We start from the raw sequence: 15,758 nt of genomic DNA on the forward strand, positions 1-15,758 counted from the left end.
GTTATTTTTTTTATTAGGATTAAATGCTTTACTTGATTTAATTTAACTGTTTAATTGATTTAATCTAATTTAATAAAATGGTTTGATTAATTTAATTTAAGTGGTAATTATTTTAATTTAATTGTATTTTTAAATAGGGTTTTGTTTTAAAAGTCAGTTGTTGCCGACGTAGGTTTTATTAGGTTTCTTTGGGTCGGTGAGGATTTTTAGGAGGGTTGGAATTAATCTAGGGTTTAGTAAAACCCTATAAATATATGTGAGATGTCTGTATAGGGTTTTAGAAAACAAACAAAACCCTATTCACGTCTCTAAAGATAGAGAAGCAACAGAGTAGTTTTGCAGTGGGAATCGTCGGAAAGCTTTAGAGACGGCGTAGAGATTTTGAACAAAGATCTCAAAGGTAAGTTCTGTCTTAACTCTCTCCCTTAGGCTTCATGTTCTTTGCATACTTAAATAGTTTCAGGATCAATTACATGTTTAAAAAAAAAAAACATGGTCTGTTTTCATGTTTAAACCTGGTTCTTAAGAATATTTTGTGTACACTTGCTGAATTGTTTAAACATGAATGTTTCTTGCATAAATCTCTATTTAAACTCATGTTAGTCATCTAATAAGACTCACACAAGGGTTGGAACCTACTTGTATCAAGCTAGAAATTCTGGGAACCCAAATACTGAAGTGCAGAAAACGTAGACGATGCCGGAAAGCGAGAACACAGAGCAAAGGAGGGAGAGAGCCGGCTCTCCCTTGGAGGGAGCCGGCTCTCCTTGGATTAGAGGCGACTCCAATGGTCTAGGAGCCGGCTCCAAGGCCATTAGAGGCGGCTCCAATATTCTGGAGCCGGCTCCAGGTTGTTTTCAACGTGGTTTTTTTTTGTTCTGTTGTTTGTTTTTTCACTTTTCAGTGATTAAGCTTCATAGTGATTGTTTTCCTATGTTTTAGTGGAGAATGAATACTGTAATGGATGGTTTAGGAGTGGTCCAGAGTAAACATAAATATTCAAAGATCAGATTAACATAGAATTGGACACAAAGTATTAATCATTAGGATTACATGGAGTTAATTACGAATGTCTGGTAGACTTGTGTGGATTTGGAGTTTCTAACTTCTAGATTATAATGGAAAATTTCCTGTGAGAGTTTGTGCACTACTAATTGCAAATTCTTAGAATATACATACATACAAGAAATCTGTATTTTTGTTTAATCGATTATGGTTTTAAATATTGTATTTGAATTGAACTATTGTGAACAAGGCATAGGGTTGTTGTTGGATGTTTCTAGGACTTTTAAGACCAGATTTAAGAAGCAACAGAGGGGTAGGAAAGGGTCAGAGATGGAGCAGATCGTCGGAGACGGCGAAGGAACAAACTGGGGCTCTCAAAGGGGAGAGAGCCGGCTCTCCCATGGAGAGAGCCGGCTCTAGGCAAAGTGGAGCCTGCTCCACTTATTTTGGGAGCAGGCTCTTTCTTTTTGTGCGTACACTGAAGCAGTTGCGCCTTGTTTGGTCCAACTGTGGGTTTTTGAACAATGTCTGGGCTACTGTGATGATTTTTAAACACTAATTCATGGAGTATCAAAACCCTATTTGTAACGACCCACTCTACCATATGGTATGATATTATCCGCTTTGGGCCTGAGCCCACACGGTTTTGTTCTTGGGCTTCACCCAAAAGGCCTCATACCAATTGGAGGTGACACACTTACATATAAGCACTTCACCTTTCCTCTACCTAGGCGATATGGGACTGTGCACCCGTAACTCGCCAGTGTGGTAGCCTGACAGTGTCTCTCGCACCCGCCCACGGCACACCCGCCCGTCTGTTTTCATGTTTAAACCTGGTTCTTAAGAATTATTTTTGTACACTTGCTGAATTGTTTAAACATGAATGTTTCTTGCATAAATCTCTGTTTAAACTCATGTTAGTCATGTAATAAGACTCAAACAAGGGTTGGAACCTACTTGTATCAAGCTAGAAATTCTGGGAACCCAAATACTGAAGTGCAGAAAGCGTAAACGATGCCGGAAAGCGAGAACACAGAGCAAAGGAGGGAGAGAGCCGGCTCTCCCTTGGAGGGAACCGGCTCTCCTTGGATTGGAGGCGGCTCCAATGGTCTAGGAACCGGCTCCAAGGCCATTGGAGGCAGCTCCAATATTCTGGAGCCGGCTCCAGGTTATTTTCAACGTGGTTTTTTTTTGTTCTGTTGTTTGTTTTTCCACTTTTCAGTGATTAAGCTTCATAGTGATTGTTTTCCTATGTTTTAGTGGAGAATGAATACTGTAATGGATGGTTTAGGAGTGGTCCAGAGTAAACATAAATATTCAAAGATCAAATTAACATAGAATTGGACACAAAGCATTAATCATTAGGATTACATGAAGTTAATTACGAATGTCTTGTAGACTTGTGTGGATTTGGAGTTTCTAACTTCTAGATTATAATGGAAAATTTCCTGTGAGAGTTTGTGCACTGCTAATTGCAAATTCTTAGAATATACATACATACAAGAAATCTGTATTTTTGCTAAAGATTAATTGATGATTAAACTTAACATTTAACTCGTCAATTTTGTTGGATAGGAACTTAACAGTATGATAAATTGTCTAGATTTATTATGCATGCCATGGAAATAAATATTATAACATTTGTTTAAGCTCTGTTAATTATGGATACCAGGAATTAACTTATATTTACAGACACAATCCTGTGGGTGATCAGGTAATGGCTTATTGTTGGATTAATTAAGCATGTTTTTCTAGTATACTTTAATGTGCTTAGTTTGGAACTGTGGGTTTTGACACTGATACTATTAGTACTTAATCAATGGTTGGATTTATTAAAGCATGATCGTTAATCTATTCTAACATGGTTAGGTTGGAATTATTGGTTTTGACATTTATAAATTTATTTAAATGTGTGGAATAGAGTAATTAATATTGATATTTATGTTTCCAATGTTAATCGATTTGTTGGGACTATTCAAGAATGGTTGTTAATACATTCTGATATGCTTGATATGGACTCGTTGATATTGTTATGTACTTGTATATGCTTTATCAACTGTTGGATGGATAGGATTGTATGTACAGGTATGGGACGGTGACATACTAGGTTTGGACAGCACCAGTTGCTAAGTCCTACCTATTTGGAATGAGGGTACGGGTTATTAAATAAATCCTCCTTATATGTAAGTAAGTCGGTGCGGTTGACTACGCCGAACGACTTAATGGATTTCTTGTGGATGGATGGAATTGAAGTTTAAATATATTTTTATGGTACCGTGACATGAGCTTGAGTCTCAGAGTCAACGGTTAGGATGCGTATATGCAGTTGGATGTGTAGCTGACTGTGGGGATTAAGGTATACCCTGTTTAGGCTTAGGTACTCATACCCACTCAGGTGCGATTTATGTGATGCCTTCTATTCAGGTTGAGACCCTCTTCCTAGTCTAGCGAGGATCCTGTAGTGTGGATATATATTTATGTACGGACTATTAGCTATTGTTGAACTATTTAGTATGTACATGCATATCGGGCCTCTGCTTGGACTACAGTAGGATAGAACTTGTTTGTGGGCCTGACCCACTCCTATTTTACAGGTGTACGTCAGTTCCAGGCTTGAGCTTGTTCGTGTGGAGCAGAGACGGTCACTCATTCTTCCGATGATGTAGGATCTCTATCCAGATGTTCGACTTAGACTTTATCTTCAGTTTTACTTTGATTCAGTTTGGGATTTTTACATTAGGGGTCCACTAGAGATGGATTCCCGAGTTGTTAAAAGATTGGAGATTTTGGATTGTAGGATTTTAAGTTATTAATATTTTAAGGTTTTTTTTTATATTGAGGATTTCTTTTATAGTTTCTTTCCGTTTATTCTTTTATTTCTTAAATCATTTTTGAAATCTGTGTTCGTTTAAAATACTTTAATTGTTTGGTACTCGTTGGTTCTGTGCTCGGACTTGATCTCCCGTGGCTCTAGAATCGAGGGCTTCCACTCCAAACTAGAAACCAGAGGTACAAGAACTAAAACAGATTACTTCCACATATACAAACATCTGATTTAGCATATAACAAGCATGTATAAATTAACTAATGATTAATTAAAACCCTAGAGACAGTCTAAGGATGCACAGAACACAGGCAACGGGAGAGAGAAAGGAAAGAACTTGCCTTAACCGTCTCTGAATGTTCTGATGAAATCTCCGACGACCGTTCCACCTTTGTTGCTCTTGGTTTTACCCACAAGCCAACCTTTGCTCCTCCTCCTCCTTGGTTCAGCCCTAGCCTAAGGCAAAAAACCCTAGACTTTCTCCCTTTATCTCTCTCTGTAATTCCCTCTGTAACTCTCTCCGTTTTACCACCATTATGCTCACGTCTCTAAAACCCTAAACCACTGTAAAGCTTATATTTATAAGCTTATTACCGTAACCCTAGTCCATATCCAATTAAAGACTAAGCCCTAATTCCAACCCCAGTCGGCCCATAGAAACAAAACCACAATTGTCATCTACGGCACCTACATACGTGACTTCCAAAAGACTGTAAATAAATAACGAAATAAAAACACTTATTTAACTTAATTACCCAATTATATAAAAATAATAATAATAAAGAAAAATTATAAAAACACTTAAGGACACACCTTCACACAAGTTAAATCCACTAATGTAATAAATGCAACTAATTCAAATAATGCCAATTAAATCCTTAAACACTAAGTCCATAAACACAAATTAAAATTCCAATCTTATCCTTTTGAAAACTAGGGTTATTACACAAGTGGCATTCAGCCGAGCGCCAGGCACTTACTGAAGTAAGTGGCAGCTGGCACAATGAGCCGAACGCCAAACACTTGCTAAAAATAAAAAGTCAAGTAGCAAGTGGCATTCAGCTGAGCGCCAGACACTAAGTAAAGTAAGTGGCAGCTGACACAATAAGCCGAACGCCAAACATTTGCTAAAAATAAAAAGCCAAGTGGCAAATGGCATTCAGTCGAGCGCCAAACACTTAGTGAAGTAAGTGGCAGCTGGCACAATGAGCCGAACGCCAAACATTTGCTAAAAACAAAAAGCCAAGTGGCAAATGGCATTCAGTCGAGCGCCAAACACTTAGTGAAGTAAGTGGTAGCTAGCACAATGAGTCGAACGCCAAACACTTGCTAAAAATAAAAAGCCAAGTGGCAAGTGACATTCAGTCGAGCGTCAGGCACTTAGTGAAGTAAGTGGCAGCTGGCACAATGAGCCGAACGCCAAACACTTACTGAAAATAAAAAGACAAGTGGCATTCAGCCGAGCGCCAGGCACTTAGTGAAGTAAGTGGCAGCTAGCACTATGAGCTGAATGCCAAACACTTGCTAAAAATAAAAAGCCAAGTGGCAAGTGGCATTCAGCCCAGCGCCAGGTGAGGTAAGTGGCAGCTAGCACTATGAGCCGAACGCCAGGTACTTTAACCGAGCGCCAAACACTTGTGACGAATGATAAATGATAACTCAGAAGCAACAATGAAAAAAGCACTATGAGACACAAATTAGTCAAAAGTCTTCCATTCCATTAAATTCATGTTCATTAAGCATTTACAAAGGTAGTTCTGGTGGAATGAGTAGAGTATACAAACGAAGATGATACATTTACAGGTAATTATTCAGTCATGTTTATGCCCTCGGTCTCCTGCCAGCGTTCAGAGTTCCCTTCACCTTCATTGACTGTACTCTTCCCTCGGAGAGGAGAGTCAAGTTAGATGATCGTTCCATCCGGCTGGGATCCGCCCTGAGCAACAAGTGCAAGAAGAACCATGGTGGAAAGAGGAGGAATGTCCAACGATTAAGCAGCTGAGGGGATAGGAATAACTCCTGAGGAAGCAATTTCCTGGCACTCATCAAAAATACATTCGGCATGAGTGGAGTCCGGATCAGCATAAACTCCTGGGGGATCGATCTCCAGTTCCTTGTCAATATTATCTGGATTGGCGCTTAAACTAGTCTGACCCTCAATAGGGAGACGGTCACTGTAACCCTCCCTGTACCCCTTAGCATACCTGAGGGCACCGATCCTAAAAAAGCGACCATGTAGAGCCGTCACTCCGCCATTAACCTTGCCGATGACGCTGAGCAAGGCATTGCGCTCATCCAGAGCCCTCTTTTCAAAAGCCATACGCTCTGTCTGTTCGTCATGAAGCAAGCGCTGAAAGTTATCTCTTTTAGCCTTAAATGTTTCGCGCTTGGTCTGCCAGACGCTCTTCTCGATCTGAAGGGTGTCCCTCTCATCTTGAAGGGAGTCCGCTTCCTTCTTCAAACTGTCCCTTTTATTCTCAGCTTTATTCAGTTGCACCATTAATTCAGCGTTTTTGGTGCCAATGATATTATTCTCCTTGGTAGCTGTGTCAAGGCTGTTGGCGAACTTTCGTGCCTTAGCATTGGCAGCCTCAACAGGCTTTTGCATGGCCATCATGCCAAACAGAGTCTGCAAAATAATACATGAGTACTAATTAAGCCGAACGTATATCCAGAGGAATTATAATATGAAGACATTTTTAATGCAATTAGAAGAGGGGTAGGGAATTACCTCCATAGCAGCCAGTGGAAAGCGACTGAAGACTTCTTTTTGAGACAGAGATTTGGCAACCTCAATGTCTTTGGGAGACCACATTTCTTATAATAGGCCATGGCGGTTGGGCCTTCTCTGAACATGGTCTCGCTCGGCTTAACAACCGATCCATCCGCTCAGACGAATCAGGGGGTCCACGGAGCCTTTCCAAAGAGAGAAGCGGGTCTGTGCCAGACCCAGAAAGAGCAATTGGTCTGATCTGAGGAGGAATAGGCACGCTAGGCCCAGAAGTTCGAATCCTCCTTGTTAGAGGAACATCATCAGGGCTGCCTTCATTGTCAGGCTGAGGCCTTTTTCCTCGCTCCTTATCCTGAACGGATACAGTGGGGGCAGAGAGATTTCGAACTTGAGGAACAGCATTCGGGTTGACAGGTGAGGTGGTGATGATCGGACTGACAGCCATTACGTTCGGAGTGGTGCTGGAGGTAATAGTAGAGTAGGATGCCGAAGCTGGAGAAGAAGCGGCGCAGAAGCAGCAACAGCCCTAGAGGGTCCTTCTTTCTGCGGAAAGAAGGGATCCGGAATTGGCTCATTGTAGTGCAGAGGAGTGAATTATCACTGAGATTCTCGGACATAAGAAGCTCCGAACAAGAGGGGACGTTGTTCAGAACGTGTTCCTTCAGATATGTGACCCTATCCCTACAAATGTTGTAACTGGGTTCATTATTCTATGAGATACCCAGAGAATTGCAAAGAAATGAACAAAAGTGGGGAGTGCAAATTTTACAAGGGCAGTCGGTTGTATGATTCTTGAATTTTTTGTAGGAGGAAATAGAGCATTCGCCAAAAGCGTTCAGGACGAGATAGTCCTTGGTAGCTGGAGCGAACCAAGCCCCTCGAACTCCAACTATGCCCTTCTTCCACCCTTTCTCAGATTTAAGTTTGTCCGTACAGATGGATCTTTTATCGATAGGGTAAAAATGGTAATATGACTCTTCCAACCTGATCTTGCTGACCTTGTAACAAAGGAGAAGATCAATTATATCAAGATCTAAGCCTCTATCATGGTTCAGAAGCAGCAGAACAGATATAACCCTAAGAAAATTGGGGTTAACTTGGAGAGGGGAAAGGTTCAACCTATTGAACACATAACAGAAGAAAGGGTGTAGAGGGAATCTAATAACGTTTAGGTGGTGAAGGGAAAACAAGGTTTCACCGGGAAGAAGGCCGGTACCAGTTTTGATGTTTACACTTTTGGGGCATTCCTTCAGATGGATATTATTAGGGAGTCGGAGTTTCATGCGAAGAACATCCAGATCGATGGGCATAGTGAGAACAAATACGATCCCTAAAGAAGTATGCAGAGATTTTAAGAAGGAAAAAGGCAACAAGACTAACCTCGAGGGATTGAAGGCTGCAAAAAACGTTGCAAGATCATTGAAAACGGAGATTCTCTTGCAGGAATTAGCCAGGAAAAGTTTGACTTGCTTGAAAAAGATGAACAATGGCTTGGTTGACAGCGAGATGTGATAGAGACGATAAAGGAGGCTGATGGTACATCATGAGGGCTTATAAAGGGAAAGTGGACCCGAAAGCCGAGACGTCAGGAAACTGAAGAGTTTTCGAATTTCAAAATATCGAATCCTTAACCGACCGCTCGCTCCCCCACACAATCGTCTTGAGCCGTCTAATCATGGTTGGTTTCCATTAATAATCACTCCCTCATTAATAAAGGAATGATTATGGGGGCAGTTGAGGATATCAAAAACGGCTCGAGCCGGGTACAGCCCATATGATGAGCAATGGACTTGACAATTGACCTAGATCCGAACCAGGCCCTCAACAAGACAGGCCCAAAGCTAAAGAAATGGCGGAGGATTCACTAAACGTAATCAGGCCTTGGCTCGAGAAGCCCAGGAGGAGGCCCAACACCAGGAGTTAGGTAAGAAACTTCTAGAAGGCATGTAATTCTAGAAGGCATGTAACAGCTTATAAATAAGCTGAAAGATAGAGGGAAAGGGGATTGAAAAATTCTTGAAATGCATAATTACTCTGTCAAAATAGGGAAAGGAATTTCTTGCATTTTCACAAGGTGACCAAATACCCAAAAGTTTGAATCTGCTATTATGAGTCTAGAGACCCAAAAACCCAAATTTTGAATCTGCCTGCTATTATGAGTTTAGAGACCCAAAAAAACCCACAATTTTGAATCTGCCAAATACCCAAAAAAATCATGTGTATATATATAATGCTTTTGATAACCCGTTTACCAAGTTTAAGCAGTTGAGTTCAAGCATAACATACTAATAAGTACTCTTTTACCACAGAATCTAAAAGGTCCATATAAACAATATTCAACTAATATTGATCATCCTAATCAGCATTTACAAAGGAAGGCCAGTGCTACGTGAATGGTACTCATTGTCCAAATAAAAATATGACGTAATGTAAGAAGCTAGATCTTTTCAGGTATTCCATATATATATATATATATGTATATAAAGCACAGATAGATCCTCCTATATATATACATATATATATATGTAGTGAATGTGCAGAGTGGAGGAAATGGATCAGATCTAGAGCGAGAAGAAGGGAAAGTTTGGCCGTTCCATATTTTAGAGAGAGATAAGACAGGAAAGGCTCCTGCAATCGCCTAAAAAAAATATATATATATATATATATATATATATATATATATAGGGACTTTTATGTCTTTTAAGATTACAAATATTTTGTATTAAAAAATTAAGGGTAAAAGGGTCAATTTGTATGTGTTAGAGGCCAATAAAAAATAAATTAATGTGTAAGTGAAAGTTAAAACCCAAATCTTCGTTTAGCTAAAATATGACCTAATCTCAAAAGATGTGAGTGTAATTTATCCTAAGTGTTAATAAGTGAATATGTATTTGAAAAAAATATATATTACTACAGTTGCACGGAATTGGTGCTTTGAAAAAGGAATCGCGAAAAAAAAATAGTTCAAACTGAATTGAAGAAAAAGTAGTTTAATGTCTGAACTAATTTTTCAAAAGATCCTCCTCCCCATACACTTTTTAACCAGTGCTATAACACCAGCGCAAAACTTCAACTCTCATATCTTCTGCTGGATGTTATGCCTTGAGACATCTTCGTTTAAGGTATAAACCAATTCCAAAACTCCAATCAGTAATATCAACGACATGCAATATTACCACCGGATCAGTGACCTAGCAATACCAAATTCCTGCTTTCCAAAGAAATCTCAGAGATTTGAGTCTCCATAAAAACATGTGTGTATAAGTCCAAATCTAGAAATAGACACATGAACATTCATCCTAGCATACATAGACATATAGATAGAATTAAATGATCAATTGAAAGTTCGAAGAAATCTTCGATCCATTCATATTTTCAGCATTTTTGACCTTTTTTCGGAGGAAAAAAAAAGAAAAAAAAGAAATGCAATATCAAAAGCAACATTAAATTAAACAGAATATTGCCAAGATTAAAGCTTCTGATAACCTAACATGACTATTCGTACAATTATTTGTATCACAACAACATTAAATGATTTGATGATAGACATGTCATATAGGCAATGTAGTCACTAGTTTCAGCAAGCACGGTAATGGGCTATCGAATATCAACAACCAATGCAACACCGTAATGGGCTATCGAATATCAAACAGCAATGCAACAGATATTAATGGTTTGTTACCAATTGACTTTGATTTCATTCAATCCATCAATTGTGGAAGGTAACATAACAACTACCTCCGTAGAGAGTTTTGTAGTCCTTCCCACTAAATGTACTAAACAGAGAACATCGCAGATGAAAATCACAATCAAAATGCTTTCAATGTAAAGGGGCCGGTTATACTGCCATTTCTTCATTCATAATCTAAGGAATCCTAGCTTTGTGTTCCCGGTCGAGCAGGCCCAAAGTAGTTCGTAGCCAATCCCATAACGGCAAACCTGGTATTGAAAATATAGTATCAGAAAGAAAGAAAAAGATTAATTTACATATTTGCGAGATTGACTTAAAGATGAGAAATATAATCATAATATCAAGTGAGACATTGCTAGTCAAGAAAAGATCAACCTCATAAAGCTTGAGACTTTTATGCAAGGAAATGGCATAGTCTAACATCAAAGTCAAAATTATATTGAGGAACTTCAAGAAGAATTTCCGAAACAGGCCAGATTCCTGTTCAGATTCTCTTAGTGATGAAAATCTGTACCATGTCAAGGCTTTTAATTCAAACATAACAAATATTAAGGATTTCTAAAAGTTGGGACGGAAATATTTGATTAACAGACTTGGACTAAAAAGAAATTTGCTGGTGCTTTTTTTTTTTTTTTTTTTTTTAAATAATAATAATTTGAGGCAGCATATGAAGTTCAACAAATTTACCACCTTCAGAACAAGTTGGACACCCCCACAGTGAAACATGTCAGTATGTCAGACCCACGATCAAGCATTGAAGGGTAATAAGTTAATCAATTTGAAAATAAACAACTTATTAATCAGCCTTGTGATAAAGGCATGTGAAGTTCTCCAATCATTGGTGGTTGAACAGCAAATAAAAGCTCTACCAAAAAACTTGATGTTAATGATTTTCCCTGTAAACAGGTAAGGTCATCCATCAATGAAGAGAAGACTTTTTACCTCTCAAGAAATGAACTGCATACAACTTAAATATATACAACCCTTCAGGAATCTAGCCACATGAGCCCCAAATCCATGTTCCTTTAAGTTTTCAAGTGATGCAGTCAGCCAGTCACTAGGTTAGAGAGTCTTTAAATTCATCAAGCAGTTGCATCTAACAATGGTGCTTGAACCGAATTGAAAATAAACTACTTCAGCGTGTGCCAATTTCATTGTATATTGTTTTTCTATCTCACCTACTTAATTTTTTTTTTTTTTTCTCTATTAATTCAAACACGTTGTAAATTTGCAATGTAATTTGACATTACTTCAAAAATTAATTGGACATGCACTAGCTCTGAACCTATGAATAATAGAGCTCATTAATTCCATGAAAGAAATTTGTAGTACAATTATCATAATCGCCTAGTGATATAGAACAGGAGTTTACACCACCTAATTTCATGCACGAGCCCAAAATTAATAATAAATAAGCCTAATCAAGGAATCAAGCTTTGGCATTTTTCAAAGCCCTTTATAGTGCGATGGATGCAGATGTTTATAGCCATGCAGATTTTAGCTATCAACTTGAGTTGGATGGAGGAAGTAAGCCCTTTCAGAAATTGAAATAAACTTGCTTTCAATGTGGTGAAGATTCAAATTTAACCTCAATTTATCTTTTATCGTCCAAGATTTCGAGTTTATCCTATAAAAGCTCAATTTAGTCATTGGTAGCTTTCCAGGTTTACCCAAATATTATAATTGAGGTCTCAAGGCAATTGCATTTATAGATTAAAAAATGAAGTATATTTTCATCCTTAACACTTCTTTAAAAATGTTTGCACTCAATTTGATGGATCCGTTAAGATTCATACACTTGACAATAAATATTATTACAATTCTATTCTTGAATCATAATAAACCATATATTAAACACTGCGGGCTAGGTTTTCTCTTTATATTTTCAAGATAAGAGTTCATATTTTACTTTATTTAATTTCTGTTGTGTTTCTCCAGGTAGGAGACAAGGTCCAAAAAGGCCAGGTTGTTTTTGACCCGTTTTTGCTCATGAGTTGTGGACCCTAATTAGTCTTTTGTAACCCGATATATAAGGTCGCTTAGGGTTTGGAGTGGTGGTAAGAGAGACACTGAAATTCGTACAGAATTGAGAATGAGGGACAGAACCTTGTAATCTTTGATTTTACACATAGTGAAGACTTTTGCCAGATTTCCACCGTGGACGTAGGCTTTGCCAAACGTATAAATCCTTGTGTTCTTTGTGTGGTGTGTTTATTTTTCTGTCGCGTTTTGTAATTGTTGCTTGGTTCGTTTATCGTAACAATATATAATGCATTGAAGTTAAAAAAATAAAAAAAATAAAAAAGAAGAAAAAAGTCATGTTAGAATTCGTGGTCGGTTTGGACTCGAGTTATCGACCTTAACCCAAGCCCAACCCAAATTAACTTTGGTTAAGAGTTTTGCTACCCAAGCTCAACCCTATTGATTTGGGTTGGCATCAGACTAGGTTCGGATTAGGCCGCCTAAGTTGCACCCCTACACCTTATACTATAAAAAGAACTTGAAAACAAGAGTGGGTTGAACTAAGGACCATAAAGGATGAAACATAGATATACGGTAAAGCTTCATCAAACTTGTGTTGACTAGAAAGGAGTTTATGCACCAGCGGAAAAGATTACCATCATATCTATTCAATTGAAGCAAATATTATAAAGTCCTTATCATTTTAAAAGTTACGACCATACAACAAAAATTTTATTTGGAGCATCCTCTGGTTTCATCCCCATTGGCTCAGCAAAAGTTCATAAAGTTAGGTTTTAGTGGAAAGAAGTGAAATTAGGGCTTAGGAACGAACAGAAGAGTATGTCCAGGTTATGCCTCCTAATGGAAAGCAATTGGTGGGGTATAAATGGATCCATGCTTCAAGTTCAAAATGAACAAGCCACGGTAAACATACGTAGTAAAAGTAAAATTAGCGAGGACAGACATACTAACAAGACAAAAGCATATGGGGTCTTCTTCTTCTCAAAATCTTTTGCTATCAAGTTTGGTTCACATCCCCTCATACCCAAATATAAAAATAACAAATAAGTTTTGGTTTGTGTCAAGTCTTACGTATGCTAATCTAGGCTAATATACCATTGGTTTAGTTCTATTAGTGTATTCTTATGCTAAACTGAGAAACTTGTCATACATGAATTTCATATTTATTGGCCTCTATAGTACCAGAATTAAGACAGCCTAAATATAATAATTTTTGCTTCAACGAAGTTTAATTCAAAGATTTTTCCAGCAGCTTTATATTCTTCACATTTCCATCTTAAAAAATACCATTATTCCCCTAGCCCTTCCCTTAGAAACCTTTCTACTAATGCCCAACACCCTAAAATTTTAATGTCCAAAACCTAATCCTATAAGTAGCTCATGATCTAAGCCCACCATAAAATCAATAATAGGCATTGCTAATCTGGAATCTTTAGTACTCCTACAGTCCTACATCACAATTGGACCCTATACATATAAAACCTACCGCACACAATTTTGTGCCATATCCAACAATTCATCTTTTGATTTGAAGCAAATTTTCGTGACGACTTCATTTATAAGACTTTTATGCATTCCTACATGGGCATAGCATAGATAAGCATAAGATAATAAGCCTGCACACAATTTTAAGTTTCTGGAAAATTTTCACATTTCAAAAACACTTTGAATAAGTTGAAACAATCTTCTCCAAAACCTTGATTTAAAAAATTTAGTGACTCATAAAAAAAGAATCATCCAAAAGTGAAGGAACATGCCTTATTCGTGAAGCACTTAGGCAAAAGAAAAGGAATCCGAAACAAGTAACAACTAAATAACATGGGGGAAAAGGTAAAAGAAACACTTCATATCATTTAAATTGATCCTGCCTTCTGCAATATCAAAAAAGTACTTACAACAAAATAAAAGAAAAGAAAGGTAGGTTTAAGATTGAATCTTAAACATATAAAAACAAAATTGTATTTATTCATATTTAAGGGGGCCATCCTATTTTTATCAATGGATTAAACAAGTCTCCACATTTTCCATACACAATGGAAGCAACTTTTGGCTTCTAAAAAATTCCTTCTAGATTTTCAACTTGTTTCCATTCTTTTGTGATGAAATGATTAAAAAAAATAAAATAAAAAAGAGGAAGAAATTTATAGCATGACATGTCATGTCATGAGTAACATAACGCTCTCATCAAGTTCCATCCAAACCACCCATGGATTATGGTGATTTTAAATTGACAGTTACATACAATTATGACACTAAAGGAAAGCATAAATTTGAATACTTACTTCCATGAGAATTACTTGTGTAAGAATTTAATTAGTATTTTATAAACTAAATTATAATCATGAACAAGTGTCCATCAATCTAGCAATTTAACAGAGCAAGTAATCTAATGGAACATAAGCCACAAATTATACACACACACACACAAACACACACACACACACACAAAATGCCTGTATAAAAACAAAAATCCATGCGTAAGAGCTACTTACATCATCGCCATGGAGACCTGTTTAAGGTCATTTTCCAGGCTCCTCATGTTGGCAAGGGATTGGGCACAGAATATGATAGCTAGCCACGAGCTAAGTTTATACTGCAATAAGATTACAAGTGTAACTCATCAAAGTGGAGAGAGATCTAGATTCAAACAAAGTAATTTGTTTAGAGATAAAGCCAAAGATTAAAGGAAAGGCATGTGCGTGTATGTGTGTGTGATATAAACGAAATTAACAGAGAAACTGAGATATATACATATCAAGATTATGCAAGACAGAGATAAAAAATACCAGTAAGAGAACAACATACATTTTCAATTACATATACATATACACGGACAGACAGACAAACATGTATAAGTATGATGAATCTAATAACCATCTGAAAATACATGTGTGTAAAGAGAGAGAGATCGGACCCTGAACATGACGCCGGCGATGCCGAATATGAGGGCGATGAAACCAGAATAATCAATAGGAAAATCTTGCGGAGCCACCATCGCAGCCACGTAGGGCTTCGCCGTCGACGGTTGTCGTGGATCGTTAGCCGCCGAAGATGAATTATTATGCGACGACATCTCTGAGCTCCGATCGATCTCTTCTTTGACAGACACAGCAAAAACTACGGTCTCTTCCGGGCCAAATATGAGCTGGGCCAGAGTAATAGAGTATGCTACTCTGCTAGACCGTCTGATCTGTATGTTGTCTTTTATAAGACCTTTGTACTCCCTTATAAAAAAGAAAGTGGAGTTAAAAAATAAAAATAAAAATAAAAATGTGGAATACTGCTGAAATTATTGTCAATTTAGATTACTCTTAAGTATAAAAATTCAATATGTAATTTTTACGGAGTAACATAGTTCGTGTTAGTTGAATTAGGCTAAAAATCAAATTAATCTTCTAATTAAATTACTCTTAAGTATAAAAATTTAATGTAAATTTCTACGAAAATTATTAATATATAATAAAGATTTAAATAAATATATAAAATATATTTAAAATATAAAATTCGAAGTTTAGAAATTTGGT

The 15,758-nt window shown here is 37.4% G+C and overlaps 1 protein-coding gene across 1 annotated transcript; it reads right to left on the bottom strand.

Moving 5' to 3' along the window:
• Positions 1-10,008: 10,008 nt before the first annotated feature.
• On the bottom strand, positions 10,009-15,426 carry LOC132284066 (protein Asterix). The gene is made up of 3 exons (XM_059786127.1): positions 15,149-15,426; positions 14,727-14,827; positions 10,009-10,499 (listed from the first exon to the last, which is right to left on the bottom strand). Exons 1-3 carry the CDS (start codon positions 15,305-15,307, stop codon positions 10,436-10,438), a joined length of 324 nt encoding a protein of 107 aa, XP_059642110.1. The 5' UTR covers positions 15,308-15,426; the 3' UTR covers positions 10,009-10,435.
• Positions 15,427-15,758: the final 332 nt, after the last annotated feature.

This window comes from Cornus florida, unplaced genomic scaffold (genome assembly GCF_030987335.1).
Source record: "Cornus florida cultivar Cherokee Brave unplaced genomic scaffold, ASM3098733v1 CherokeeBrave_3.0.0_Hap2_Chr11, whole genome shotgun sequence".
Lineage (NCBI taxonomy): Eukaryota > Viridiplantae > Streptophyta > Magnoliopsida > Cornales > Cornaceae > Cornus > Cornus florida.

Bases quoted from the DNA above. Each gene is read 5' to 3' on its own strand.
- LOC132284066 (XM_059786127.1), bottom strand. From the start codon at position 15,307: ATGTCGTCGCATAATAATTCATCTTCGGCGGCTAACGATCCACGACAA. The intron at 14,828-15,148 runs GTCCGATCTCTC...ATCTTATTGCAG, and splicing joins TCGCCGGCGTCATGTTCAGG to TATAAACTTAGCTCGTGGCT. The intron at 10,500-14,726 runs GTAAGTAGCTCT...TTTCAATACCAG, and splicing joins CAGGTCTCCATGGCGATGAT to GTTTGCCGTTATGGGATTGG.